A 27,422-nucleotide genomic window follows, 5' to 3' on the forward strand; every position below is an offset into this window, starting at 1 on the left:
GAGTAAAAAGAGAGAAAAAAAAAGAAATACATTCACAAACAAAGCTGTGAAACTTATTGTATTAGTCAGAGCGTTAAACAAGGTAAGGGAAGCTCCCAAATTAACCATAAGAGATTCCGGCCACACAACATTAGCAACTTCCCCGAGCTCCACACAAGGTAAGAAAGACAGATGGGGTATAGTCCTTAATTGGCATGGAGTGGATTATCAAGAGGGACTAGCCCTGAGGATGATGTCTCAAAGTAAAGTAGTCGTGCTCAGGGAGACACAGTCCTACAGTATAGGTATGATGTAATTACAATGATAGCCCAAATTCTCAGGCGCACGTATGCACAGACAATATGGGGATGGGAAGCTGGCATATGGGACCAGAGGCTCTGAAGCTTTATATATTACGCGACACCTCATCTAGTGGCCTGAGGACAATCGGAGTCATGAACATAGGACTGATGTTTAAAAGAAATAATGGCAAAAGGCAAATATCTACAAAGTTGTCCTATAGAGAACATACAGTTTATAGGTAGCTCTGGCTATGCTACCACGGGATAGCCATACGCCTAGGTTGCACGTTTGGCACTCCGGGTGAATGGTGCCGCTCAGTGGTAGGATGGGAATCCCTATGATATAGGAAAGACCGCGGCACTGCTTGTTATGAGCAGAGTAGTGGACGCTCCTGTGGAGAGGCGGACAGCTACACTACTCCTAACCAAGGCCCGAACTGAGCGAAATGTTGGCCTTCTTGTAACATGTGGTGCCCCTGAACATGGGGACATGGTGATACAACCGTAAATGTCATTTTCTTCACTGCAACTTAGGAGTGCCATGGATCTTCTTATATTAAAGGGGTTTTCTAGGCTGAGAAGATCAGTCTACAGTCACTTGAACTGACAGCGATTTTTTTTTTAGGATGTTTATTTAAAGGGGTAGACCACTATGGTTGCGGCCAGGTACTACATATCCAGACACCCTGCTCATTTGGTGGATCTGCAGTAACCAGCCACTGTCCATGTAAAAATGACAACTGCTGACTCCGGCAGCATCCGAAAACTTCCAGCCATTGTCGGTGCCAGTGTCGGCTTATTGACAAGGGCGCCGGATGTCGAACCCCCACCAATTAGATATTGTAGGCCTAATAAAACAGTATTGACAAACTCTTTTGATTGTTTAGATAGGACTGTTACAAATACAGCCATAATGAATATGCTTAATTTTTATATTTTGTTTATTTTTGGATGGGTGAAAGGGAAATGCTTTTGTTTTGTTTTTAACACTTTTAAAAACTTTTTTTTTATATAAGTGTTCATTTTGACTTATCAATCCCCCAGGGGACTTCAATCTGTGATCTTTTGTACAATGCACTATAGTAATTCAGTATTGCAGTATAGGACACAGTAAAACTCATGGTCTCATATGAAGGTTAGCCTTTGGCTGTGCTTCATAGGAGCAAAAAGATGGGGCAACGGAGGCCTTCAGCAGGTGATCACCTGCAGCTCATCCTGCTATGGGCATGGAGTAAAATTGGAAATGGAACAGACAAGCCGCCGGGATTTGATCACTTAAAGGCCAATGTCAGGAATTGACAGCAGCATGGTTAAATAGGAATCATTATGTTTGATGATAGATTACAGTGGAGTCTTCTTATATCTAGGATATATTCTATAGTTGGTTAGACTGCAATTTATTTCTCTGCCCAATTTGGTTAATAACACTGAAAAAAAGTGGTATAGCGGTGTAGGTCCTTGTAGAATGTGAATGATACCACTTTTCACTCAGAGTACATCGATACGCCCCCAATTTCAAAGCTCAATATTTCAGCTCTGGCACATCAGATTACTACAAAACAAGTATCAATTTTATTGTGCCAGGTCCCATACTGCCATACACCTGCTTCAATAATAAAATCTTTGTCACAGATTTAATTTAAGCTATAAACCCAAAATTTGTGCATATATACGTCTAGTTATTTTATTCTTAATGGTCAGTCTTAATTGTTGCCTGGTTGTACAATTTACATTTTGTTAATTCAATCAGCTCTATATGTGCTGAAGTGATGAAACAACCCCTACTGTATGACAACCAATAGTCCTGCGGTTACATGCGAGTAGCGGAGTTGCTGTCAGTTTGTGTGACGTGACCACCATGGCCAGCGCATAGGACGACAGGCATAGGAAGTGTGATTTTCACTTGTTTTTTAGCATATACCGTATACAGTGGGGAAAAAAAGTATTTAGTCAGCCACCAATTGTGCAAGTTCTCAAACGTAAAAAGATGAGAGAGGCCTGTAATTGACATCATAGATAGACCACAACTATGAGAGTCAAAATGAGAAAACAAATTCAGAAAATCACCTTGTCTGATTTGGGAAGATTTATTTTGCAAATTATAGTGGGAAATAAGTATTTGGTCACCTAAAAACATGCAAGATTTCTGACTCTCACAGACCTGTAACTTCTTTAAGAGGCTCCTCTGTCCTCCACTCATTACCTGTAGTAATGGCTCCTGTTTGTACTTGCTATCGGTATAAAAGACACCTGTCCACAACCTCCAGCAGTCACACTCCAAACTCCACTATGGTGAAGACACCAGAAACAAAATTGTAGCCCTGCATGAGGCTGGGAAGACTGAATCTGCAATAGGCAAGCAGCTTGGTGTGATGAAATCAATTGTGGGAGCAAAAATAAGAAAAAGGAAGACATACAAGACCACTGATAATCTCCCTCGATCTGGCGCTCCACGCAAGATCTCACCCCGTGGGGTCAAAATGATCACAAGAACGGTGAGCAAAAATCCCAAGACCACACGGGGGGATCTATTGAATGGCCTGCATAGAGCTGGGACCACCGGAACAAAAGCTACCATCAGTAACACATTACGCCGCCAGGGACTCAGATTCTGCAGTGCCAGACGTGTCCCCCTGCTTAAGCCAGTACAGGGGGTCTTTCAGCATGATAATGATCTCAAGCACACCACCAGCGCAATGAAGGAGTGGCTTCGCAAGAAGCATATGAAGATCCTGGAGTGGCCTAGCCAGTCTCCAGATCTCAACCCTATAGAAAACCTTTGGAAGGAGTTGAAAGTCCGTGTTGCCCAGCGACAGGCCCAAAACATCACTGCTCTAGAGGAGATCTGCATGGAGGAATGGGCCAACATACCACCAACAGCGTGTGCCAACCTTGTGAAGACTTACAGAAAACGTTTGACCTCTGTCATTCCCAACAAAGGATATAACAAAATATTGAGATGAACTTTTGTTGATGACCAAATACTTATTTTCCACCATAATTTGCTAAATAAATCTTGCCAAATCAGACAAGGTGCTTTTCTGGATTTGTTTTCTCATTTTGACTCTCATAGTTGTGGTCTACCTATGATGTCAATTACAGGCCTCTCTCATCTTTTTAAGTGGGAGAACTTGCACAATTGGTGGCTGACTAAATACATTTTTTCCCCACTGTATATATTTGTGTCAGATTATTTTTTAAATGCTGGACACACCCTTGTTCTCTTATCTCTTTCAAATGAAGATGTCATGATTCCTCTGCTCAGCTGTTGGTATTTTGATTGACAGCTCAGCCATCCAATCTGAGACTGGAAGACGCTGAGCTTCCTCAAGGTGTTCCCTGTTCCTTAGCTACATAGCTAAGCTGTCAGTCACAGAACTCTGCTAGACATAGCATTTGCTTGTTGGTTTGCCTTCTATTCCTGTATTCTCTTTGTTGATCTGTTGCTGCCTGACCTTGGACCTCGTTCTGATCATCCGTTTGCCTAACCCCTTTGTTCTTATCTGCTATCTCACTGGTATTCTGACCTTGAACCATGAATTGACTACTCCTTTGTCTTTTCCCTTTAGCTTACTACCTGCTCTCTTTGTATATGACCCCACAACGTTTGACTATCCTGCCTCATGGCTTGTCCATGAGTAGTGACGAGCATCACAGCAGATATTTTAGGTCTTACAAGGGTTTTGAGTCATCAACAATTATTAATCATCCACAAGACTGTTAGGGGTTGAACCCCTGGAGCCCCGTTGATCCAATTCCACCAGGATAGGAATGGTTTGGTGGGGGTATATGAAGTGGCAGTCATGTCTGCATGTTCCCACTTGATACAACTTTGTGTGACATAGGTACCACTCCTCACTGTGGCTACGCTGGTAAGTTCGCATGAAATGTGTGCTCTCACTGCTGCTAGTATAGGCAGCGCAGGGTCCCTGAGGATGGCTAAATCAAGTGATCTGACCAACTTCACAGCAGCACTTGCAGGATCTCAGGCAAAGAGCATTCATGCTCACACTTCCTGCCTAGGGGAGCGGCTACCTCGGAGACTGCAGAGTTGGCTGGTAACCAAGGCCCAGAGTAGTATACAAAAAAAATAAGATCTTGAGAACAGAGGACTTTTAATAAGAAATATATTGCTATGTTGCTTGTTTTTGCAACTTTACCCAATTAATAATATGAGAAAAATCGTGTACATGTACTCTAATGCTAATTTACTAATTCAATAGTTCAAGTGACTTTTTAGTAGGTAAAGAAAACGAAAGCCACGGTAGTTTTTTCACTCCGGCACATGGAGGATTTTTTATGCAGTTACAGAAGGCCCATTTATACTAGCAGATATTCAGCCATGAAGTGTTTGTAGAAATGTGGGGAAACATTTCAAGGTAATCCCCCTTGAAACAGGAGCTGACAACACAATCCTGTATGGAGACAGAGGGAACGTATCAATGATCATTCTGTTCCCTTTAGTTTTTGACAGCCGATGTAATTGGCCGGCGATTGACTTATGTATAGCTTTTCTGACTGGTCCTTAACGCTAAAGTGAATAAAGGGGTTACATGCAGTACCACAATCTTTCTGAGTGTAATAAATACAACAAATAAATAGGTAGTAAGATAAATGCTAGTGCTTGCCTGCCATATTCATTAGGTAAATAAACATAAAGGAGCACTCCAGGGAGATACATTTTTGTACTGTCCCTGCCCTCATACACTATAAAGTTGTGAAGCCCTGTGTACATTAATTATCTTTATAACCATTGTGATTCTGTGTGATAACAGCTGCTCCTCACTGCTCACCCCTCCGTCTGGGACAATATGTAACACAGCATTGTGCAGCTCCCACTGTATCAGCCAGCCTGAGAAGAGAGGGCACAGCCTGCTCCTTGTTCTCAGCAGAGATACAGCTATAATCAGGGACTGGCTGATAATAGCAGGAAGCTGCAACAAATTGCTGTCCCAGATGGAGGGGTGAGCAGTGAGGAGCAGTACAAGGTGAGGGTGTGTGGCCTGATCTCTGCAAGTAGTCCGGAAGAGAAGGAGACATTATCAGAGGACAGGTGTGACAGGAGCTGCTCCTCACTGCTCACCCCTCTGTCTGGGACATTACAGAAGTGTGCAGCTCCATGCTGTCAGCCAGTCTCCTGATAATAGCTGTATATCTTTAGAGAACCTCTTCTAAGGCTGGCTGTTACTCCCTGCGGGGAGCAGCACACTGGTGTGAGACGTATTGTCTCAGACGGGAATGGGTGCGCAGTGAGGAGCAGGTGCTGTCGCACAGAATTACAAGGGTTATAAAGATAATTAATGTGCATTGGCATCTCATCTATATAGTTCATGAGGGCAGGGACAGTACAAACATATTTTACCTCCTCGGAGTACCCCATTAAGTATTAATATCAGATTATTTTCTATGTAGAAAGTACAATAAATGTTAATACATTATAATTAAGGCTGAATAGTTTCTAGTTAGTACAGCTGACTAGGGTAAGGTAGGAGAGTAACTACATGTATACCAGCAGAACCATAACCCATCTCTGGGACTCAGAGCAGACTGCTTTGTGGTAATTCCCGGGATGATTCCCTTAGCCAGTGGAAGGCTCTAATGTTTGCCACTATATAGGCATACATTGCCCATAAGGTCTTATTGTAAAAATGAAATGTATACCACATGGCAACATTATGGGCTATGAAAGGTAAGTGGCCACCTTTAGATTGCTCATGGTTTATTCACTACTTGTGACAGGTTGCATTCACACACTGTCCCATTCTCAGAAATTAATATTACAATTATTAGACTTGTCATACAAAAACCAGCAGATGCCTTACTTTGGCGGACATGAGCCATCCAGATATTACAATATGCAATCCTGTATTGACATTACACTGGAGAGGAAATATGTAACAGATTTCCACAAAACATTATGCATTGTGGCCATCTTCTTTGAGAAGACTTTCCCTTAGAAGACCATTTCCCAATGCAATTTTGGATGGTTGTCGCAAAGAGGCTTCACTGTATTCTCACAAGCTAAAATATACAATAGTATAGATGTAGTGGAAATATACAAAACATAAAGTAAGGCTCTAAGGTAGGTATAAAGCAGACCAGGGGTTCCCAAACTTCTGTACTCATGGCCCTCCAACAGTTCATGTTTTCAGGATTTCCTTAGTATCGCACAAGCGAGAGAACCTGCCAATTTATAATGCCGTTATAATAATTCCATCACCTGTGCAATATTAATCAAAGCCTGAAGTCTTGATCTGTTGGGGCTCGTGAAATTTGGGAAACATAGATGTTGACAAAGAACATAATGTAAAGTGTAAATATAGGACATATAATTTACTGTAAAATTAAAAATAATAAAACACCATGTTCCTCATCTGTCAGATGATAATCCATGTGTCCCACGACGTGCTTCATCTCTGCTACATCTGGATTGCATGGCTGAGTAGTGGCATGATCCATAAGACACTGAGCTGAGCCTGAGAGTGCAGCTCAGTGCCTTGTGGTGACATCATTGAGGTTACCATCGGTCACAGGCAGCGGTTCTCAGGCTCAGCTCATTATTTCTTGGATTTACGTCTGAGCAGTCTCATCATGCCATCGCTCAGCCTTGCAAACCAGATGAAGCAGAGCCATGTGCTTCATGGGACAAATGGATTATTGGCGGACAGGTGAGGAATACAGTTAGTCCTCGGGTTACGACATTCTCGAGTTACATCGTTTTGTGGTTACGATGCTTTATACGACGCCTCATTCCAACTTACGCGGTTTTGCGTCGTAAGTCGAACTACGTGCAGCGGCGGAAGAATAGAGTCCAGTACTGTACACTGTTTCCGGTTACACGAGGAAAACGAGTCTCCTGCACGCCATAACACCCTAATTATGTAGGGTTCTGTGTTAGGATAGGTGTTTGGATAGGCTAAGTGTTTGCAGTACTGTACTGTTATTATGGTACAGTATTGTATGAACGTATGGTCCGACTTACGTCGAAATTCGGTTTACGACGCCTCGTAAGAACGGATCAACGTCGTAAGTCAAGGACTACCTGTATGTAGTTTTGTTATTTTTAATTTTACAGTAGTAAATGAGTAAAAGGAGGTTTGGAGTGTTTATTTCAAATTATGGATTTTTCTGTGTTTCTTTCCGTTAAAGGACTTTTTTTCTGTGTGTGACTTTATTTTATTTTCACTATGCGGTTAGTAATGGGAGCGTCTTATAGACACCTCTCCATTATTAACCCCTGGGCTTGATGTCATCTGACATTACAAAGCTGACATCAACCCACACATTTTACTCCACTTGCCACCACAAAAGCAAGTAGGAAGAGCGAGGCTAAGAGCGAAAATTGGCACATCTTATGCTTGTGCCAATTCTGGGGAAGCTGAGGGCTCATGTTCTTTATCTGGTAGGGGGCCAATATATGGCCCCTTCCTAGGCTATTCATATCAGTCTGCAGCTGTCTGTTTAGCCTTTGGTGGTTAGTAAATATAGGGGGGACCCACATGATTTGTACAGTAAAATATATCTTGGTACCGTGTTAGCCAGTGGATAGAAAAATATTTAGAATTGAGAGTCCTCAGTGGTTGATACCTGCCTGATGAAGAGACCTGTGTAGTCTCGAAAGCTTGCAATTTGTTACCATCTTTTCAGTTAGCCATTAAAAGGTATCAACCACTGAGGACTCTCAATTCTAAATATTTTTCTACAGTAAAATACACATGCACTGACTGCACGATGTCACACTGATATGAGCATTGGTATAGTAAAGATGCAGAACAGATATAATGTTAGGTGTGTGCGTAATAATATAGGTTTAGTCTAGATAAAGGACATATATAATGTAAGGTGTGCGGAACAGTACAATTATAATAGTAATACAAGACATATATAATGTAAGGTGTAAGTAACACTATAGTTACAGTATTAATACAAGACATATAATTTAAGGTGTAAGTAACAGTATAGCTATAGTATTAATACAAGACATACAGTATAATGTAAGGTCAAAGTAACAGTATAGTGTGACAGAGTCACTGGTGAAGTGATGGAGGGGAGATAGGTGTCACTGTGCATGATGGCGTCAGTGATGTAAAACCAGAATTATTTCCTAAACTCACAGAAAAATCCCAAAAAAAGCGGCTTTCAAAAATATCATAAAAAATAACCTTTATTTTAAATATTAAAACCATATGTGTGCACTTGACAAAACCATCACCAATGAATACAAGCGTTCTACAGGAAAGGCCGGAAAGGTGCCAAGCCTTACGCTTTCTAGGTGCACTCTACCTGCCTGCGGAGGTTGGCACTCTATTATCCTACGCCATGGCGCCCCCGCTCCTCGCCGTCTCTCCCTGCTATCCCTATAATACCCTAACAGGGCAGGGAAAGAAATTCTCACATATACAATGTGTGGATTTGGATAACTTGGAAGGACATGGGTATGTCTGTCAGTATAACTATCTAGCTACAACTAGGGTTCTCCACTGACTTGGTGATCTGTGTCCCTTACTCCTCATACATAAAGTTTCTAGCCAGAAAAAACAACGGCAGGTAGAGATGCTTATCAAAGATAGGACTAAATACACACGTAACCTTGGTCTGTTTGCATATATATTAGGGTCTCAAGATGCTGTTATGACAATAGGGAGGTGTATCTGCTGTGATGTCAAGCATATCCCATACAACCTAATATTTAAGTGCCAAACTGCAGCATCAATATTATAATAGATGCCTAAAGCAGCCACCTACTGTCCCATTAATTAATGACATAGTTATTTTTTGCGACCCCAGTACAAACCAGATCACTAAACCACATTATGTCTTACGCAAAGATCACATCCCTTTAGACTCAACGCGTTTCTCCCCTTCTAATTCAAGAGGTTCATCAGGAGTACATCCAGATCATAAAGGGTTACTTAGCTTGTGTATAATTTCAGCATGTCAGCAATGTAGATAGCTGCACCACCGGGCCGATCCCCTATCCTTGTAGCGCTACAAGGATAGGGGATCGGCCTTTATTAACCCTTTATTATCTGGATGTACTCCTGATGAACCTCTTTTGAATTAGAAGGGGAGAAACACGTTGAGTCTAAAGGGATGTGATCTTTGCATAAGACATAATGTGGTTTAGTGATCTGGTTTGTACTGGGGTGGCAAAAAATGACTATGTCATCAATTAATGGGACAGTAGGTGGCTGCTTTAGGCATCTATTATAATATTGATGCTGCAGTTTGGCACTTAAATATTAGAAGGTTGTATGGGATATGCTTGACATCACAGCAGATACACCTCCCTAATGTCATAACAGCACCTTGAGACCCTAATATATACAGTGGGGCAAAAAAGTATTTAGTCAGTCAGCAATAGTGCAAGTTCCACCACTTAAAAAGATGAGAAGCGTCTGTAATTTACATCATAGGTAGACCACAACTATGGTAGACAAACTGAGAAAAAAAAAATCCAGAAAGTCACATTGTCTGTCTTTTTAACATTTTATTTGCATATTATGGTGGAAAATAAGTATTTGGTCAGAAACAAAATTTCATCTCAATACTTTGTAATATATCCTTTGTTGGCAATGACAGAGGTCAAACGTTTTCTGTAAGTCTTCACAAGGTTGCCACACACTGTTGTTGGTATGTTGGCCCATTCCTCCATGCAGATCTCTAGAGCAGTGATGTTTTTGGCTTTTCGCTTGGCAACACGGACTTTCAACTCCCTCCAAAGGTTTTCTATAGGGTTGAGATCTGGAGACTGGCTAGGCCACTCCAGGACCTTGAAATGCTTCTTACGAAGCCACTCCTTCGTTGCCCTGGCGGTGTGCTTTGGATCATTGTCATGTTGAAAGACCCAGCCACGTTTCATCTTCAATGCCCTTGATGATGGAAGGAGGTTTGCACTCAAAATCTCACGATACATGGCCCCATTTATTCTTTCATGTACCCGGATCAGTCGTCCTGGCCCCTTTGCAGAGAAACATCCCCAAAGCATGATGTTTCCACCACCATGCTTTACAGTAGGTATGGTGTTTGATGGATGCAACTCAGTATTCTTTTTCCTCCAAACACGACAAGTTGTGTTTCTACCAAACAGTTCCAGTTTGGTTTCATCAGACCATAGGACATTCTCCCAAAACTCCTCTGGATCATCCAAATGCTCTCTAGCAAACTTCAGACGGGCCCGGACATGTACTGGCTTAAGCAGTGGGACACGTCTGGCACTGCAGGATCTGAGTCCATGGTGGCGTAGTGTGTTACTTATGGTAAGCCTTGTTACATTGGTCCCAGCTCTCTGCAGTTCATTCACTAGGTCCCCCCGCGTGGTTCTGGGATTTTTGCTCACCGTTCTTGTGATCATTCTGACCCCACGGGGTGGGATTTTGCGTGGAGCCCCAGATCGAGGGAGATTATCAGTGGTCTTGTATGTCTTCCATTTTCTAATTATTGCTCCCACTGTTGATTTTTTCACTCCAAGCTGGTTGGCTATTGCAGATTCAGTCTTCCCAGCCTGGTGCAGGGCTCCAATTTTGTTTCTGGTGTCCTTTGACAGCTCTTTGGTCTTCACCATAGTGGAGTTTGGAGTCAGACTGTTTGAGGGTGTGCACAGGTGTCTTTTTATACTGATAACAAGTTTAAACAGGTACCATTACTACAGGTAATGAGTGGAGGAAAGAGGAGACTCTTAAAGAAGAAGTTACAGGTCTGTGAGAGCCAGAAATCTTGATTGTTTGTTTCTGACCAAATACTTATTTTCCACCATAATATGCAAATAAAATGTTAAAAAAACAGACTGTGATTTTCTGGATTTTTTTTTCTCAGTTTGTCTCCCATAGTTGAGGTCTACCTATGATGTAAATTACAGACGCCTCTCATCTTTTTAAGTGGTGGAACTTGCACTATTGCTGACTGACTAAATACTTTTTTTGCCCCACTGTATGCAAACAGACCAAGGTTACGTGTGTATTTAGTCCTATCTTTGATAAGCATCTCTATCTGCCGTTGTTTTTTCTGGCTAGAAACTTTATGTATGAGGAGTAAGGGACACAGATCACCAAGTCAGTTGAGAACCCTAGTTCTAGCTAGATAGTTATACTGACATACCCATGTCCTTCCAAGTTATCCATATCCACACATTTATATGAGAATTTCTTTCCCTGCCGTGTTAGGGTATTATAGGGATAGCAGGGAGAGCCGGCGAGGAGCGGGGGCGCCACGGCGTAGGATAATAGGGTGCCAACCTCCACAGGCAGGTAGGGTGCACCTAGAAAGCATAGGGCTTGGCACCGTTCCAGCCTTTCCTGTAGAACGCTTGTATTCATTGGTGATGGTTTTGTCAAGTGCACACATATGGTTTTAATATTTAAAATAAAGGTTATTTTTTATGATATTTTTGAAAGTCACTTTTTTGGGGATTTTCCTGTGAGTTTAGTCTAATTTACCCCAAATATTTATATTTTTGACTGTGAGAGATCAGAATTGTTTCCTCCAGCACACTATGTGTTGGATCGGTTTCTTGAAAGTCATATTATGGGCTGGTTTTAGTGGACCTCCATAGAGCAGGAGTGAGGAGGTCCACGTATCTCCACTGGCAGTGTTCTTTCAGGACCTGTATGATGTCAGGATCACGTGATCAGTCACATGATGGAGAGTCACGTGGTCTGGCTAAATAGCTGAACTCCTTGGTTAGTCTGTGCTGTTGAGGGCCAGGAGAGGAAGACTCCAGGAGTGTGTTTGCGCACAGAGTGCTTGTGCAAGGACATTGTTAACCCCACAAGTGCAAGGACTGCATGAAGTGCTACCGTTTTGTTTTGTTGTTTTGCCCAAAGGGCCGTGTTTATTTTTGTGCTTGAAAACCTTAGTTTATGCTGTACTAATAAACCAAGAGCATCCTTAAAGGTGCAGTGTCCCATTGACTACCTCCATGTGTAGCCGAGTGATCCGATCTACAAGTGGTGTTAGAAGTGCGGGCAGCGTTTCCAGCTAACACGTGTGACAGCCACAAGCCAGCGGACGATGTCAGGCAAGATGGAGGACCTGCTCAAACATCTACTACAAACACAGCAGCAACAGCAGCTACAACATCATCAACAATTACAGCAGCAACAGATGGCGCAACAGGAGACAAGTAAGCTGCTTATACAGCAGATGCAGCAGCAGTAGCAGCAACACCAGCAGATTGAGTTGCTATATCAAATCACTAAACAGAGAGGGGAAGTATTAGACCATCTATTAGTCCCGGGACCCTATAGATGTAGGGTATTAGATCTTGCCCATGCTCATGTCTTGGGGGGGGCACCTAGGTGTAGATAAGACCCAAGAATGGGTCCTTCAGAGATTTTACTGGCCTGGGTGTCACAGGGACATTGTTAATTTCTGCCACTGCTGCCCTACCTGTCAGCTAACTGCCCCCCGTATCCCACTTCCACAGTTCCCTAGTTCCGTTACCAGTAAACAAAGTCCCGTTCGACCAGATTGCCATGGACATGGATGGGCCCTTAGTTAAGTCCGCCAGGGGTCATCAATAAATCCTCGTGGTAATGGACTACACTACGCGGTACCCCTGAGAAACTCCTCCACCCGAACTATAGCACAAGAGCTAGTCATATTTTCTCCTGGATGGGCCAGGGGACACCATTTATGTCCAAAGTAATGAGGGAGTTGTGCAAGGCCCTCCAGATTGCCCAATTTAGGACGTCGGTGTACCATTCGCAGACAGACGGCCTGGTGGAGAGGTTCAATAAGATCTTGAAGTCCATGCTGGAAAAGGTCGTGGAGAAGGGTGGCCGAGATTCGGATTGCCTCACACCATACATGCTGTTCTCCATCAGGGAAGTCCCACATACCTATGTGAGGTTCTCACTGTTCGATCTGTTATACGGACGGCACCCCCGGGGACTTCTAGATGTTGCGAAGGAGACTTGAGAAGCAGAAGTTACACCCCACCGGAGCGTCATTAAGTATTTGGCCCAAATGCAGGAACGAATCGTAAGGGTGACGCCGATAGGGAAGGAGAGTCTCCTTCAAGCTCAGGAAAGGGTCTACAACCGGGCCACGAGGCTGAGACAGTTACACCCTGGGGACCGGGTGCTCGTGTTGATCCCCACCGTAGAAAGCAAATTCCTAGCCAAGTGGCAAAGGCCATTTGGAGTTGAGTGATGTCAACTATAAGGTCCACCAACCAGGGTGAAGGAAGCTGTACCAAGTGTACCACATTAACCGGCTGAAAACGTGGTAATACAGGCATCCAGTAGAAGCACCGTGCCTAGGGGCCCATCCTGAAGCAAAGGTTGAGGATGTCACAGTGGCAGAGACATTGCCGCCGGCCAAGAAACAACAGTGCTGTGAGCTGCTTTAGCAGAACCTAGACCTGTTTTCGGAGTTACCAGGATGTACGCAGGTGGTGCAGCACGAAATCCTGACTGAACCACATGTAAGGGTGAACCAAAGGGTGTATCGGATTCCTGAAGCTCGCTGTGAGGTGATCTCCCAGGAGGTGAAGAGAATGTTGAGTCTGGGTGTCACTGAGGAGTCAAAGATCAGCTGGTACAGCCCTATTGTCCTGGTGCCAAAGCCAAGTGGAGAGTGGCGCTTGTGTAATGATTACAGGAAGCTCAATAAGGTGTCCAAGTTTGACGCGTATCCGATGTCCCTGGTAGATGAGCTTGTTGGGAGGCTAGGGTCAGCCAGGTACATCACCACCCTGGACCTAACGAAGGGGTACTGGCAAATTCTCCTGTCTCCAAGTGCCAGGGATGGGTGCTTTCAATATACCCGGATGCCGTTCGGACTACAAGGAGCCCCAGCCAACTTCCAGAGGGCTATGGATTGGATTCTAGGCTCTCACAATTAGTACGCCGCCGCTTATTTGGACAACATTGTGATTTTCGGCCCGGATTGGGGCAGTCACCTGCAGAAGGTCCAGGTGGTACTCGATGCACTAAGGAAAGCTGGGTTTACAATAAACCCAAAGAAGTGCACCCCCGGGAAAGATGTGGCAAAGTACTTAGGCTATATTGTTGGAAGAGGCGATTAAGCCGCAAGTAGACAAAGTGGAGGCAAAAAGCAGGTCAGGGCGTTCCTCGGGATTGTCGGATATTATAGGTGAATTATCCTGAACTTCGCCATGATAGCTGCCCCTGACTGATTTTCTCAAGGGCACAAAGTTGACGATGGTCAAATGGTCCACTGAAGGGGAGATGGCATTCCAGAAGTTGAAGCTCCTCCTGTGCCAACAGCCAGTCTTGGTTGCACCAGACTTCTCAAAGGAGTTTGTGCTCCAAATGGATGCCTCCGAAGTCGGTTTAGGAGCTGTGCTGTCCCAGATTCTGCAGAATCCGAGCGGAAAAATCCGCAATGGAATCCACAACGTGTGCACATACCATAAGTTTGCTCACTGACAAAGACATGAACAGTCTATAATATTAAGGGTAGGCTAATTTTAACATTAAGAGATAGAATATTAAAAATAAAATCCAGAAAATCACATTTTTCACTTTTTGTTTCATTGCAGCCATTTGGTAAATTCAAAAAAGTTAATTTTTTTCGCACTAATGTACACTCTGCACCCCATCTTCACTGAAAAGAAAACTGAAATGTAGAAATTTTTGCAGATTTATTAAAAAAGAAAAACTGAAATATCACATGGTCATAAGTACTCTGACCCTTTGCTCAGATCAGACACTCATATTTAAGTCACATGCTGTCCATTTCCTTGTGATCCTCCTTGAGATGGTTCTACTCCTTCATTGGATTCCAGCTGTGTTTAATTAAACTGATAGGACTTGATTTGGAAAGGCGCACACCTGTCTATATAAGACCTCACAGCTCACAGTGCATGTCAGACCAAATGAGAATCATGAGGTCAAAGCAACTGGCCAAGGAGCACAGAGACAGAATTGTGGCAACGCACAGATCTGGCCAAGAATTTCTGCAGTACTTAAGGTTCCTAAGAGCACAGTGGCCTCCATATCCTTAAATGGAAGAAGTTTGGGACCACCAGAAGTCTTCCTAGACCTGGCCGTCCAGCCAAACTGAGCAATCGTGGGAGAAGAGCCTTGGTGAGAGAAGAAAAGAAGAACCCCAAGATCACTGTGGCTGAGCTCCATAGATGTAGTAGGGAGATGGGAGAAAGTTCCACAAAGTCAACTATTACTGCAGCCCTCCACCAGTCGGGCCTTTATGGCAGAGTGGCCCAACGGAAGCCTCTCCTCAGTGCAAGACATACGAAAGACCCCATAGAGTTTGCTAAAAAAACACATGAAGGACTCCCAGACCATGAGAAATAAGATTCTCTGGTCTGATGAGACAAATATAGACCTTTATGGTGCTAATTCTAAGCGGTATGTGTGGAGAAAACCAGGCACTGCTCATCACCTGCCCAATACAATTCCAACAGTGAAACATTGTGGTGGCAGCATCATGCTATGGGGGTGTTTTTCAGCTGTAGGGACAGGATGACTGGTTGTCATTGAAGGAAACATGAATGCGGCCAAGTACAGAGAAATCCTGGATGAAAACCTCTTCCAGACTGCTCTGGACCTCAGACTTGGCCGAAGGTTCACCTTCCAACAAGACAATGACCCTAAGCACACAGCTAAAAATAACAAGGGAGCAGCTTCAGAACAACTCTGTGACCATTCTTGACCGGCCCAGCCAGAGTCCTCACCTAAACCCAATTGAGCATCTCTGGAGAGTCCTGAAAATGGCCGTCCACCAACGTTCACCATCTAACCTGACGAAACTGGAGAGGATCTGCAAGGAAGAACGGCAGAGGATCCCCAAATTCAGGGGTGAAAAACTTGTTGCATCATTCCCAAGAAGACTCATGGCTGTACGAGCTCAAAAGGGGCTTCTACTCAATACTGAACAAAGGGTCTGAAGACTTATGACCATGTGATATTTCAGTTTTTCTTTTTTAATAAATCTGCAAAACTTACTACATTTCTGGTTTTTTTCAGTCAAGCTGGGGTGCAGAGTGTACATTAATGAGAAAAAAAATGATTGTTTTTTTTAATTTACCAAATGGCTGCAATGAAACAAAGAGTGAAAAATTTAAAGGAATATGAATACTTTCCGTACCCACTGTAAATTATAGAAATTAATTTTCATTTTGCAGTGAGAAATAAGATACCTCTGGCAAACGAGACTTAATACTTGGTGGCAAAAGCCTTGTTGGCAAGCACAGCAATCAGACGTTTTTTGTAGCTGATGATGAGGTTTGCGCACATGTCAGGAGGAATTTTGGTCCATTCCTCTTTGAAGATCATCTCTAAATTATTAAGATTTTGAGGCTGTCGCTTGGCAACGCGGAGCTTTAACTCCCTCCATAAGTTTTCTATGGGATTAAGGTCTGGAGATTGGTTGGCCACTCCATGACCTTAATGTGCTTCTTTTTGAGCCACTCCTTTGTTGTCTTGGCTGTATGTTTTGGGTCATTGTCTTGCTGGAATACCCAGCCATGACCCATTTTTAATGTCCTGGCGGAGGGAAGGAGGTTGTCACTCAGGATTTTATGGTACATGACTCTATCCATTCTCTCATTGATGCGGTGAAGTAGTCATGTGCTCTTAGCAGAGAAACACCCCCAAAACATGTTTCCACCTCCATGCTTGACAGTGGGGATGGTTTTCTTTGGGTCATAGGCAGCATTTCTCTTCCTCCAAACAGGGCGTGTTGAGTTAATGCCAAAGAGCTCAATTTTTGTCTCATCTGACCACAGCACCTTCTCCCAATCACTCACAGGATCATCCAGGTGTTCATTGGCAAACTTCAGACAGGCCTGCACATGTGCCATCTTGAGCAGGGGGACCTTGCGGGCACTTCAGGATTTTAAACCTTTACAGCGTAATGTATTACCAACGGTTTTCTTGGTGACTGTGGTCCCAGCTGCCTTGAGATAATTAACAAGTTCCCCCTGTGTAGTTTTAGGCTGATCTCTCATCTTCCTCATGATCATGGATACCTCCCGAGGTGAGATTTTACATGGTACCCCAGATCGATGTCGATTTACAGTCATTTTGTATTTCTTCCATTTTCTTACTATTGCACCAACAGTTGTCTCCTTCTCACCCAGCGTCTTACTTATGGCTTTGTAACCCATTCCCATTCCTGTGGACAGGAGTCTTTTATAAAGGTGACTATGTAAGACAGCTGTCTTTGATGCAGGTAACGAGTTCATTAAGAGCGTCTAACTGGTCTGTAGGAGCCAGAACTCTTAATGGTTGGTAGGGGATCAAATACTTTTTTCTCACTACAAAATGCAAATAAATTTAAATAATGTGATTTTCTGGATTTTATTTTTGATATTCTGTCTCTCAATGTTAAAATTAACCTACCCTTAAAATTATAGACTGTCCATGTCTTTGTCAGTGGGCAAACTTACAAAATCATCAAGGGAGCAAATAATTATTTCCTTCACTGTATAATGTAATGAGTAAGTAACAGTATAGTTATAGTATTAATACAAGACATATAATGTAAGGTGTGAGTAATAGTACAGGTAAAGTGTAGATAAAGAACAAATGTAATATATAGGATGAGTAATAGTATAGGTGTAATGTAAATTTAGGAGCAATAGTATAAGTATAGTTAAGAATCATAAGAGAGATAAAGTCTTGTTTTTTCACTTATTCACTTCATTTTGGAGAAATATAAGGTGTGAGTAATAGTATACTGTAAATATAGTGTAGAAACAGGACAGATATAATGTTTGATGGTATAGTCAATGTGTAGAAATTAGACAGATTATCAGTTTGGTTAAAGGGATTTTCTGAAATTTTCGCAAATACAAAAATGAATGTATATGTATCTGACCAGATGACTGGTGACTAGACAATATAGCAATTAACTGGGTTTTACTTCCTGTCTATTATGCAAAGATTTGTCCCAGTTCTAGATACATGGCACATATAAAATAAAGCTGGGTAAGGTGGAAATAATAGGAACGGTGTAAGATGAAGATAGTGTATAATGTTCGGTAGAAAAAAAAGCAGTAAGTAAAGATACTGTGTTGATACTGTAATGTTAGGTAACTGTAATGTAATGTAAGGTTAAAGAGGACCAGTCATCAGGTCAAAAGTGGCCAGTTTTTGCTCTGATTTTATCTTTGCTGTTTCCTGAGTTTTCCAGTCTTTTCCATACGGTTCCAAAGATATGACTGTTTGAGTGCACCCAATCTAATAATTTTTATGGTCTTTACAAGATGGATATGCTCACAGAATAATACAGAGCAGTCAAAAGACTCACCCCAGAGGATCCTGCGAGCAGCCAAAAGACACACCCCAGAAGATCCTGCGAGCAGCCAAAAGACACGCCCCAGAGGATCCTGCAAGCAGCCAAAAGATATGCCCCAGAAGATCCTGCGAGCAGCCAAAAGACATGCCCCAGAAGATCCTGCGAGCAGCCAAAAGACTCACCCCAGAGGATCCTGCGAGCAGCCAAAAGACACGCCCCAGAAGATCCTGCGAGCAGCCAAAAGACATGCCCCAGAGAATCCTGCGAGCAGCCAAAAGACAAGCCCCAGAAGATCCTGCGAGCAGCCAAAAGACATGCCCCAGAAGATCCTGCGAGCAGCCAAAAGACAAGCCCCAGAAGATCCTGCGAGCAGCCAAAAGACATGCCCCAGAGGATCCTGCAAGCAAAGCCCTCTTTTAGTGAAGACAATAAAAAACAACATATAGGGCACACTAAATATAGAGGCCCATATCTCTCGAAACTTATGGTGGATTTTATAAGCAAAAAAAGAGAAATACTCAGGAGAGCAGTGGGGATTAAATCAGAGCAAGCTGGACTTTTTGATAGGTACTCTTTAATAATAAACATCATTATAATATGTAACATGGATAGAGGACAGATATGTTATGGTCTTACGGATTAATTACTAAATCTAATTAAAATACAAAGCTGAATAATATCGGAACTGTAAAAGGATATATATATATATATATATGTATATATATATATATATATATATATATATATATATAAAAGTTTTGTGCAGTGATAGAGACATCATGAAAAATGGCACGCCGGAAAAATATCATGTCTCCCCCAGCAGCGCGCATTTACCATATTTGTCTGCTCCAGTCAAACATATGCTTTTATCACGTCCATCATTTCTCATAAATCCTGCCTCGTGCTCTATGATAATACTTCACAAGCACAGCTTTCATTAATGCATGGTTGTAAATCATTATTTTAGATCTCGTTGCAACAGGATATTTGTCAAGCAGGAAGGGAGAAGGGTTAGGTCAGCCTGCATCATCCTTCCAATGCATTGTGCACTTACCAGAATGAGTGTGAAGAGACAAGAGAGGAAGATACATAAAATAAAAGAATAAGGAATGCAGAGACAGGAAAAGAAAGAGCGATAGATTCATCTGAATGTGATATAGGACTAGGAAATTCCAGCCCCTAGCAGAACTAGCACACAGGCCAACCATTCATTGACCACAGCAACCTGCCATAATATGCAACATATGTGTACATACAAGCACATGTGAAGCCTGTAGGTCATTTCAGTATATACCTATTAGCATATATACGTTTTCAGTATGGAGCAGTATATGCATTATACTGTCATTTTCTTAGAAAAACTTCTGCATAGTCATTTTATTCCATAGACCTATTATAGACCTATACAAAACAGCAGATCTTTCTGCAATATACTCTGAGACATGCAATATAATTACGCCCGCGGCCACTTATATGTTAGGAGATGGATGAAGGAAACAGTGCTTTCCTAAACAAGTAAGGAGAGGTGCGGCCCCTCCAGGCATCTGCTCCTCGGAGACAGTGTGACGTCACACGCCGCTCGCTCCGGTGCTCTGCTTCCATTTCCAGGGTTGTCCCCGGCCGGGACTTACCGGACTTATCGTCTAAACTGCCACCTCTCTGATACACCGGCGTTCTTAGTGATGAGCGAATGTGCTTGGGCAAGGTGTTATCTGAGCACGCTCTGGTGCTAACCGAGAGTCTTTGGCGTGAATGAATAATATGTTCGAGTCCCCAAACTCACGGCTGTTCGACAGTAGGAACACGTGAAGGAATTGTCTGTTAGGCAATCCATGCATCTGTTGCTGCTGTCGACCAGCTGCGAGACATGCAGCCGTGGGGACTTGAACATATTATTCGAGCACACTGAAGTCACTCGGTTAGCACCCTAGCACGTTCGCTCATCACTATTCTTAATCCTACAGTGTTTTACTGCTGCTTAATCTGCCCAACATCAGCGTCTTTGCATTATTAGCGCTGATATGTTCACTAAACAGGCTGCCTTTTTTATAGTTTAATATTTTTCATCACATTAATTATTTATATTCAGCCTGGTTGGTTTTATATATTTACATATAGCACCTTTCAAACTCTGTTATTTCAGTGGTCCTTCGGTACTGACTGTTATAAGTACAAGTGCTTCTCACTAAATTAGAATATCATCAAAAAGTTAATTTATTTCAGTTCCTCAATTCAAAAAGTGAAACTCGTATATTATATAGAGTCATTACAAACAGAGCGATCCATTTCACGTGTTTATTTCTGTTAATGTTGATGATTATGACAGCCAATGAAAACCCAAAAGTCATTATCTCAGTAAATTAGAATAATTAACAAAAACACCTGCAAAGGCTTCCTAAGGGTTTTAAAAGGTCCCTTAGTCTGTTTCAGTAGCTCCACAATCATGGGGAAGACTGCTGACCTGACAGATGTCCAGAAGGCAGTCATTGACACACTCCACAAGGAGGGGAAGCCTCAGAAGGTCATTGCTAAAGAAGCCGGCTGTTCACACAGTGCTGTATCCAAGCATATTAATGGAGAGTAGAGTGGAAGGAAAAAGTGTGGTAGAAAAAGGTGCCCAAGCAACCGGGATCACCGCATCCTTGAAAAGATTGTTAAGAAAAGGCCATTCAAAAATTTGAGGGAGAGTCACAAGGAGTGGACTGCTGCTGGAGTCATTGCCTCAGGAGCCACCACACACAGACGTATCCAGGACATGGGCTACAAGTGTCACATTCCTTGTGTCAGCCGCTCATGACCAATAGACAACGCCAGAAGCGTCTTACCTGGGCCAAGGAGAAAAAGAACTGGACTGTTGTCAGTGGTACAAGGTGTTTTCAGATGAAAGTAAATTTTGAATTTCATTTGGAAATCAAGGTCCCAGAGTCTGGAGGAAGAGTGGAGGCCACAATCCAAGCTGCTGGAGGTCTAGTGTGAAGTCTCCACAATCAGTGATGTTTGGGGAGTCATGTCATCTGCTGGTGTAGGTCCACTGTGCTTTATCAAGATCAAAGTCAGCGCAGCCGTTTACCAGGACATTTTAGAGCACTTTATGCTTCCCTCTGCCGACAAGCTTTTTGTAGAAGGAAATTTCATTCTCCAGCAGGACTTGGCACCTGTCCACACTGCCAAAAGTACCAATACCTGGTTTACAAACAACAGTATCACTGTACTTGATTGGCAGCAAACTCGCCTGACCTTAACCCCATAGAGAATCTATGGAGTATTGTCGAGAGGAAGATGAGAGACACCAGACCCAACATTGCAGACGAGCTGAAGGCTGCTATCAAAGTAACCTGGGCTTCCATAACCCCTCAGCAGTCGCATTGATGCAGTAATTGATTCAAAAGGAGCCCCGACCAAATATTTACCATGTGCATTTACTGACCATACATTTCAGTAGGCCAACATTTCAGATTTTAAAATCATTTTTCAAGCTGGTGTTATAAAGTATTCTAATTCACTGAGATAATGACTTTTGGGTTTTCATTGGCTGTAAGCCATAATAATCAACATTAACAGAAATAAACATGTGAAATAGATCACTCTGTCTGTAATAACTATATAATATATGGGTTTCACTTTTTGTATTGAAGAACTGAAATAAAGTATCTTTTTGATGATATTCTAATTTTGTGAGAAACACTTATATATCATGAACATGTACTGTTTATCTCACTGCTATCTGTAGTAATCTGACTGAGCGGTCACAACCATTCCCGCCTGATTTTCACTTTTATTTAATAACTCTTGTTACTAGCTGCCCATGATCGTTGGTTTCTACTTGAGCAGTAATTAGGATTTTGGCTATCTTTAAGTGCAGTGGTTTTATTCATGTTAGTCTACATGGCCAAAAAATCTAACATATAACCTGGAGATTTACCAGGCATTCAGGACCAACTACTATCTTATCCTGTTAGCACTGCAGAAAGACTAGCCTACCTCTTACCGAAGGATCTTCAGGCTAATGGGGGATATACTTGGGTTTATAGACCCTTCTTCCATGTTATGAGAGAACTAGAAACCGATCTGATGTGTTACTACGTCTCTGCCGTAGAGCTCTACCCATGAGCATTTCATTTATCAGAGATCTCCAATCTTTTCTAGCGTGTGACTAGAGACCTATGAACCATATTGCCAGAAAAAGATGTTATTTCTAAATGACTAGAATTGAACTGACCCCTATACTACCATCCTATGCCACCAAAAAATGTATCATCAAAAGACCATTCTGCCATAAACCTATATACTGTACACCATCTTGTCATGTAAAGGAAACCTTCATACTATTGGTCATATATCTAGAGGTTTAATTACCATGTTTTCATATAAGTCATGTAACCTTAGGCTACACCACATTGTGCCCGAAGACCTGTAATCCATTGTGCCAAATACCCACACACCATTTTACCACCATAGTTACAGTAGCAGATCTGTCATGGACCGAGAGATCTGAAGCCACTCTGTATTGCACCTCTACTTATTGGATGTATACTTCCTGACAAGTCATTAGAAACGCAAAAGTTCTTGGCTATAAAACTGTATAACGTGCTATTTTGTGATACTAAAATATTTCTGCAGCAAGAATAGCCACACAGAAAGTGAATCGTATCACATAGTTATAAACTGTTCCCAAACCTTTCTTTATGAGTCAGAAAACTGAAAGAGATACTATCATGAATCGATGTAGCACCCACCATCCTGGCACTGGTTTTAGATGCCCGGATTACCAGATCTCATAACAAGGGACCTTCACTGATCTTGTAATTAGAGAACAAGCCAATAGAGAATAATCTCATAGCCTGACCATCCTACCATGTATTATTACATAGTTACTAGAGATCACGGGCCGTCTATAGACAGAGATCTATAGAAATCCTGTCCATCAACGAAAGTTCCGTAACAATCTATGTACCGTACACACATCCTATACAGCTGCCATTGAGCTTGTAGGAAGGTGGCTCTAGCTCAGGCTGATGCCTCCTAAAGGTTTGTCTCATGCTCTTGAAGATATTGCGGATACACATAGCTGCCAGGACACGTGCTTAATCATCAGGGTTCGTGCCCGTCCTAGTCTAATGACCACAACAGGTGGATGACAGCCGCTGACGGTGCATGCACCTTGGCAAGTATGTATTGAGCCAACGTCAACACCTCCTGATGCAGAAGTGAGCGTCGTTGGACAAAACCTTGCACAATGCTCAAATGGTTCTCCAGGACAACAACATTGTAGAGAGTGGGTCCCTCAACAAATCTGAAACAAGGACATTAGTTTTGTAGTCCTGGAGTCATTGAAAACCCCTGTGGGTCATACTACCCTTCTCGCCTACAAAGCATGGAGATGTAGAGGCCAAGCATGGAACAGTCAGACCCTATTTCAGTTTTACAAATGGGGTCTCTCCACTATGTATGCAATATCTGAAAAACTTCTAAGACAACATAGAATACTATGTGTTCCATGGACCTCAAGAGGCTAAATTGAGATATTCTGTGAACTTTACCTGTGGTTCACAAGGAGATTTTGTAAGAGAGAACGTGGAATTATTAACTAAATTTCTCTCCCTTCATTAGCACAGGGCTTGTCAATGTCACTCAACATACAGAACATGTCAAAGACATACGCACACAGTGACGGCACATCTCCACGTCAAAATACCAAAAATATAACATCAAAAGACAAAAATGCCATCAAGAGGCTTCCAGTGACAAGAGGCTCCTGGCATCAAGGATCTCTTATTTGGGTGCTCCTTAACCCTCCTGCTGGTAGGTGCACAAAGGTGCAAAGCAGTAGGGTTAAGTTACCTCTAGCTGGCAAGTTACAGTATGGGACCCAAGAACGGACTAGAAAAGAGGGTAAGAATCATGGTAGTGGGAAGTGGAAGGGATCTACCTTATAAGCAACTCGAGCAGGGCATTTCTTCCCCAGACCCAAGGGAGGCGAGATTAGTCTGAGCATCTCATACAAGTCTGTGTATTTCATGCGACCCCTGGGAACAGAGAGAAAGGAGCCACAGAGCCATGGAAAGGAGGAAGGTGGATTTATTGGAGGTAAAAAGGGAAATGGGCCATGAAAGGGAATGAATGTTGTATGGTGAGGAAAGATAAGATCAGTCATTATTAATACAAGTGGGATGGTGAAGGGACGGGAAGAATGAGTCAAAGCAGACAAGCAGGTAAAATGGATGTTTGAAATAAATAAGAAGTGAAATAAGAAGCACAAACAAATTATTAAGGAAGACGTATCATCAAATGTACATTTCCAAGAAATGGAATGAATGAATGAATGAATTAATTAAATATATGGGTTTTAATCATGAACATGTAAGATGCATGATGGCAAGAAAATAGAGAAGGAACATGAAAAGGGGAGTAGATTGAATACAGAATAGAAAGAAAGAGGAAGAAAAAATGAGAGGAAGATAAATATGAGAGAGTATATCTCAGGACATAGCGAGGAAAGGGGGGTCGGGATCTGAAGAAACATGGAGAGAAAAGATGTGAAAAGAAATTAGATCAACTTATCACTACCTGAGGAGACGACGCAGAGGAAGTCACCCACACCAGGAACCGGAACCTGACATCCATATCAACCCAAAACGCCTACATCATATCATTCAGGAGCGGGCGGCAAGTGTCTCTCCCAGGAGCTACCAAGGGCTAAAGCTGACATTTTTCAACGTTCACATGGGAATCTATTGGCAGGTGGAGAATTCTCATTTTACAACCTCTCTCCAGTACAGGTGTGTTAGGAAAAACATTATGCCTTGTCCTGCCAGTATGAATTAGGAAGGGAATTTGGGAAGCAGGGAGGAAGATGTTTTCAGTGGTGGTGGTGGTAAAAGGGGGGTGGTGTGTGGGAGTGAGGTTTATGGAATATGAAAGGAGATCCAGAATGGTTAATGGAGCCCCCTGAGACCCCTCTGCACCCTCCCCCTTCATCAAGCAGATTTTTTTTCTTCTTTAAAGCAGGCTCCCCTCCCCTTCAGTCAAAAAAAAAAAATATTCGTGCCCAAAATCCCCGGTAAACCCAGCAAGCCCATGCTTCTTCCATAAGACTATGTACCCTTTAGCTGCTACGGGACCAACCCCCTCCCTCCAGCAGCCAAAGAGATCAGATGCACGAGGTGTTCATAGCTGAGTACAGCTGTCGTAAAATATATATATGTTATATATATATTAATATTAGGGAGGTGAAAGCATCGCGCATTCCGCTTAAACTCTTGCAGGGAATAACGGGCTAAGTTTTGAAGGATGGGAGAAAGGAATATTATCCAGGGGTGAGAGAAGGAAGGATGGATATATTGGGTAAGGGTTGTGGAAGTTTCGTTCTGTGTTTTCATTTTTGTTTTAGGTTTTTTTTTGTAATGGTTTTCCAAACCTTGCAGGCCACCCTGTGGGGGCATTTCTTCCCCAAACCCAGCGGTGGGGATATAACCCGTAACAAACTGTACATGTCCTTATAATGAATGCGCCCGCTGAAATAAGAACAGAAGGGGAGTTAGTTGAGAGGATGTACAGCTTTCATGGGTGACCTTCCCTGTAATCATACTCTCTTGGATGCATTGCTGTGTCCTGCATGATACAGAGAATGTGCAGACATAGTAATAATACACGCACACATACAGACACAATCAAGGGGATTTATAAAAGCCACAGTGACATCATGGTGGGCAGTGATCTCACAATCTGCTCAGGGAAACTCAAATGTAGTTTTTATAAATCATCCCCGTAACGTGATGGCTAAAGTCTCAAACTTGACCATTTCCAAGGAGGATGATTGCCCTTTCCCACTGATCTTGATGTATTTCAATTTGCACTTTAAAAGAGCTTGAAAAGTAATTGTAAAATCAACTCGTGTTCTTACTATACTGTGCAAAACTGAATGCACGTGAGCGTATAGCTGGGACTTTACCTTATCAATGTGCTAGTAAATAAAGTGGGTAAATGTAAAGGAGACCTAAGAATAGGTCATATACAATCCAATCATGCAATGCTGGACTGTCTTTGTGTTCCAGTAACCAAGTACTCTGATAGCTGTTGAGTCTGCAGCGCTATACAACGTATACGCCATCAGGCAGGTAACAGGAACAAGAAGACAAACTGGTGTCAACTTATTAGGCAAATAAGGTGGCACCAGTACTTCTGGGTAAGGGTGAGAGACACTGATTTATAGAATAAAAAGGTTGAATATTCTAGAAAACCTATTTGCAAATAGTCTTAAAAAAATCTTAGCTGAAAGAGTTTTACTTTAGGATATGTCATTAATATCAGATCTGTGGAGGCCCAGTTACAAACAGTGAATCAATCAGGAATCATGGCATCCCAAAGAACGTACATATCCATCATCATTTACCATGCAGAGCTCCATGTATTCTGTAACAGCTGTGCCTGGTGCTGCAGCTCTGTGCAGCTCAGTGCTGGTACTGAATCTCTGTGTATCTCAGTGCCTGGTGTTGCAGCTCTGTGTAGCTCAGTGTCTGCTGCTGCAGCTCTGTGTAGCTCAGTGCTGGTGCTGCAGCTCTGTGTAGCTCAGTGCTGGTGCTGCAGCTCTGTGTAACTCAGTGCCTGGTGTTGCAGCTCTGTGTAGCTCAGTGCTGGTGTTGCAGCTCTGTGTAGCTCAGTGCCTGGTGTTGCAGCTCTGTGTAGCTCAGTGCTGGTGTTGCAGCTCTGTGTAGCTCAGTGCTGGTGTTGCAGCTCTGTGCAGCTCAGTGCTGGTACTGAATCTCTGTGTATCTCAGTGCCTGGTGTTGCAGCTCTGTGTAGCTCAGTGTCTGCTGCTGCAGCTCTGTGTAGCTCAGTGCTGGTGCTGCAGCTCTGTGTAGCTCAGTGCTGGTGCTGCAGCTCTGTGTAGCTCAGTGCCTGGTGCTGCAGATC

The 27,422-nt window shown here is 42.7% G+C and overlaps 1 protein-coding gene across 7 annotated transcripts in view; it reads right to left on the reverse strand.

Moving 5' to 3' along the window:
- CACNA1A (calcium voltage-gated channel subunit alpha1 A) overlaps positions 1-27,422 on the reverse strand; it is a 473,240-nt gene that overhangs the window by 72,135 nt on the left and 373,683 nt on the right. For 4 of the 7 annotated variants that reach the window (XM_069767266.1, XM_069767265.1, XM_069767268.1 and 1 more), the window contains exon 37: positions 25,927-26,023. The exons of 1 other annotated variant lie outside the window; for it this stretch is intronic. In XM_069767266.1, coding sequence (XP_069623367.1) covers positions 25,927-26,023 — 97 coding nt within the window. Of the gene's footprint in view, positions 1-24,438; positions 24,536-25,926; positions 26,024-27,422 lie in introns of all 7 variants that reach the window. 2 more of the 7 variants (XM_069767267.1, XM_069767264.1) reach the window with 1 other exon arrangement.

The sequence above is a fragment of the Ranitomeya imitator genome, chromosome 4, assembly GCF_032444005.1.
Source record: "Ranitomeya imitator isolate aRanImi1 chromosome 4, aRanImi1.pri, whole genome shotgun sequence".
Taxonomy (NCBI): Eukaryota; Metazoa; Chordata; class Amphibia; order Anura; family Dendrobatidae; genus Ranitomeya; species Ranitomeya imitator.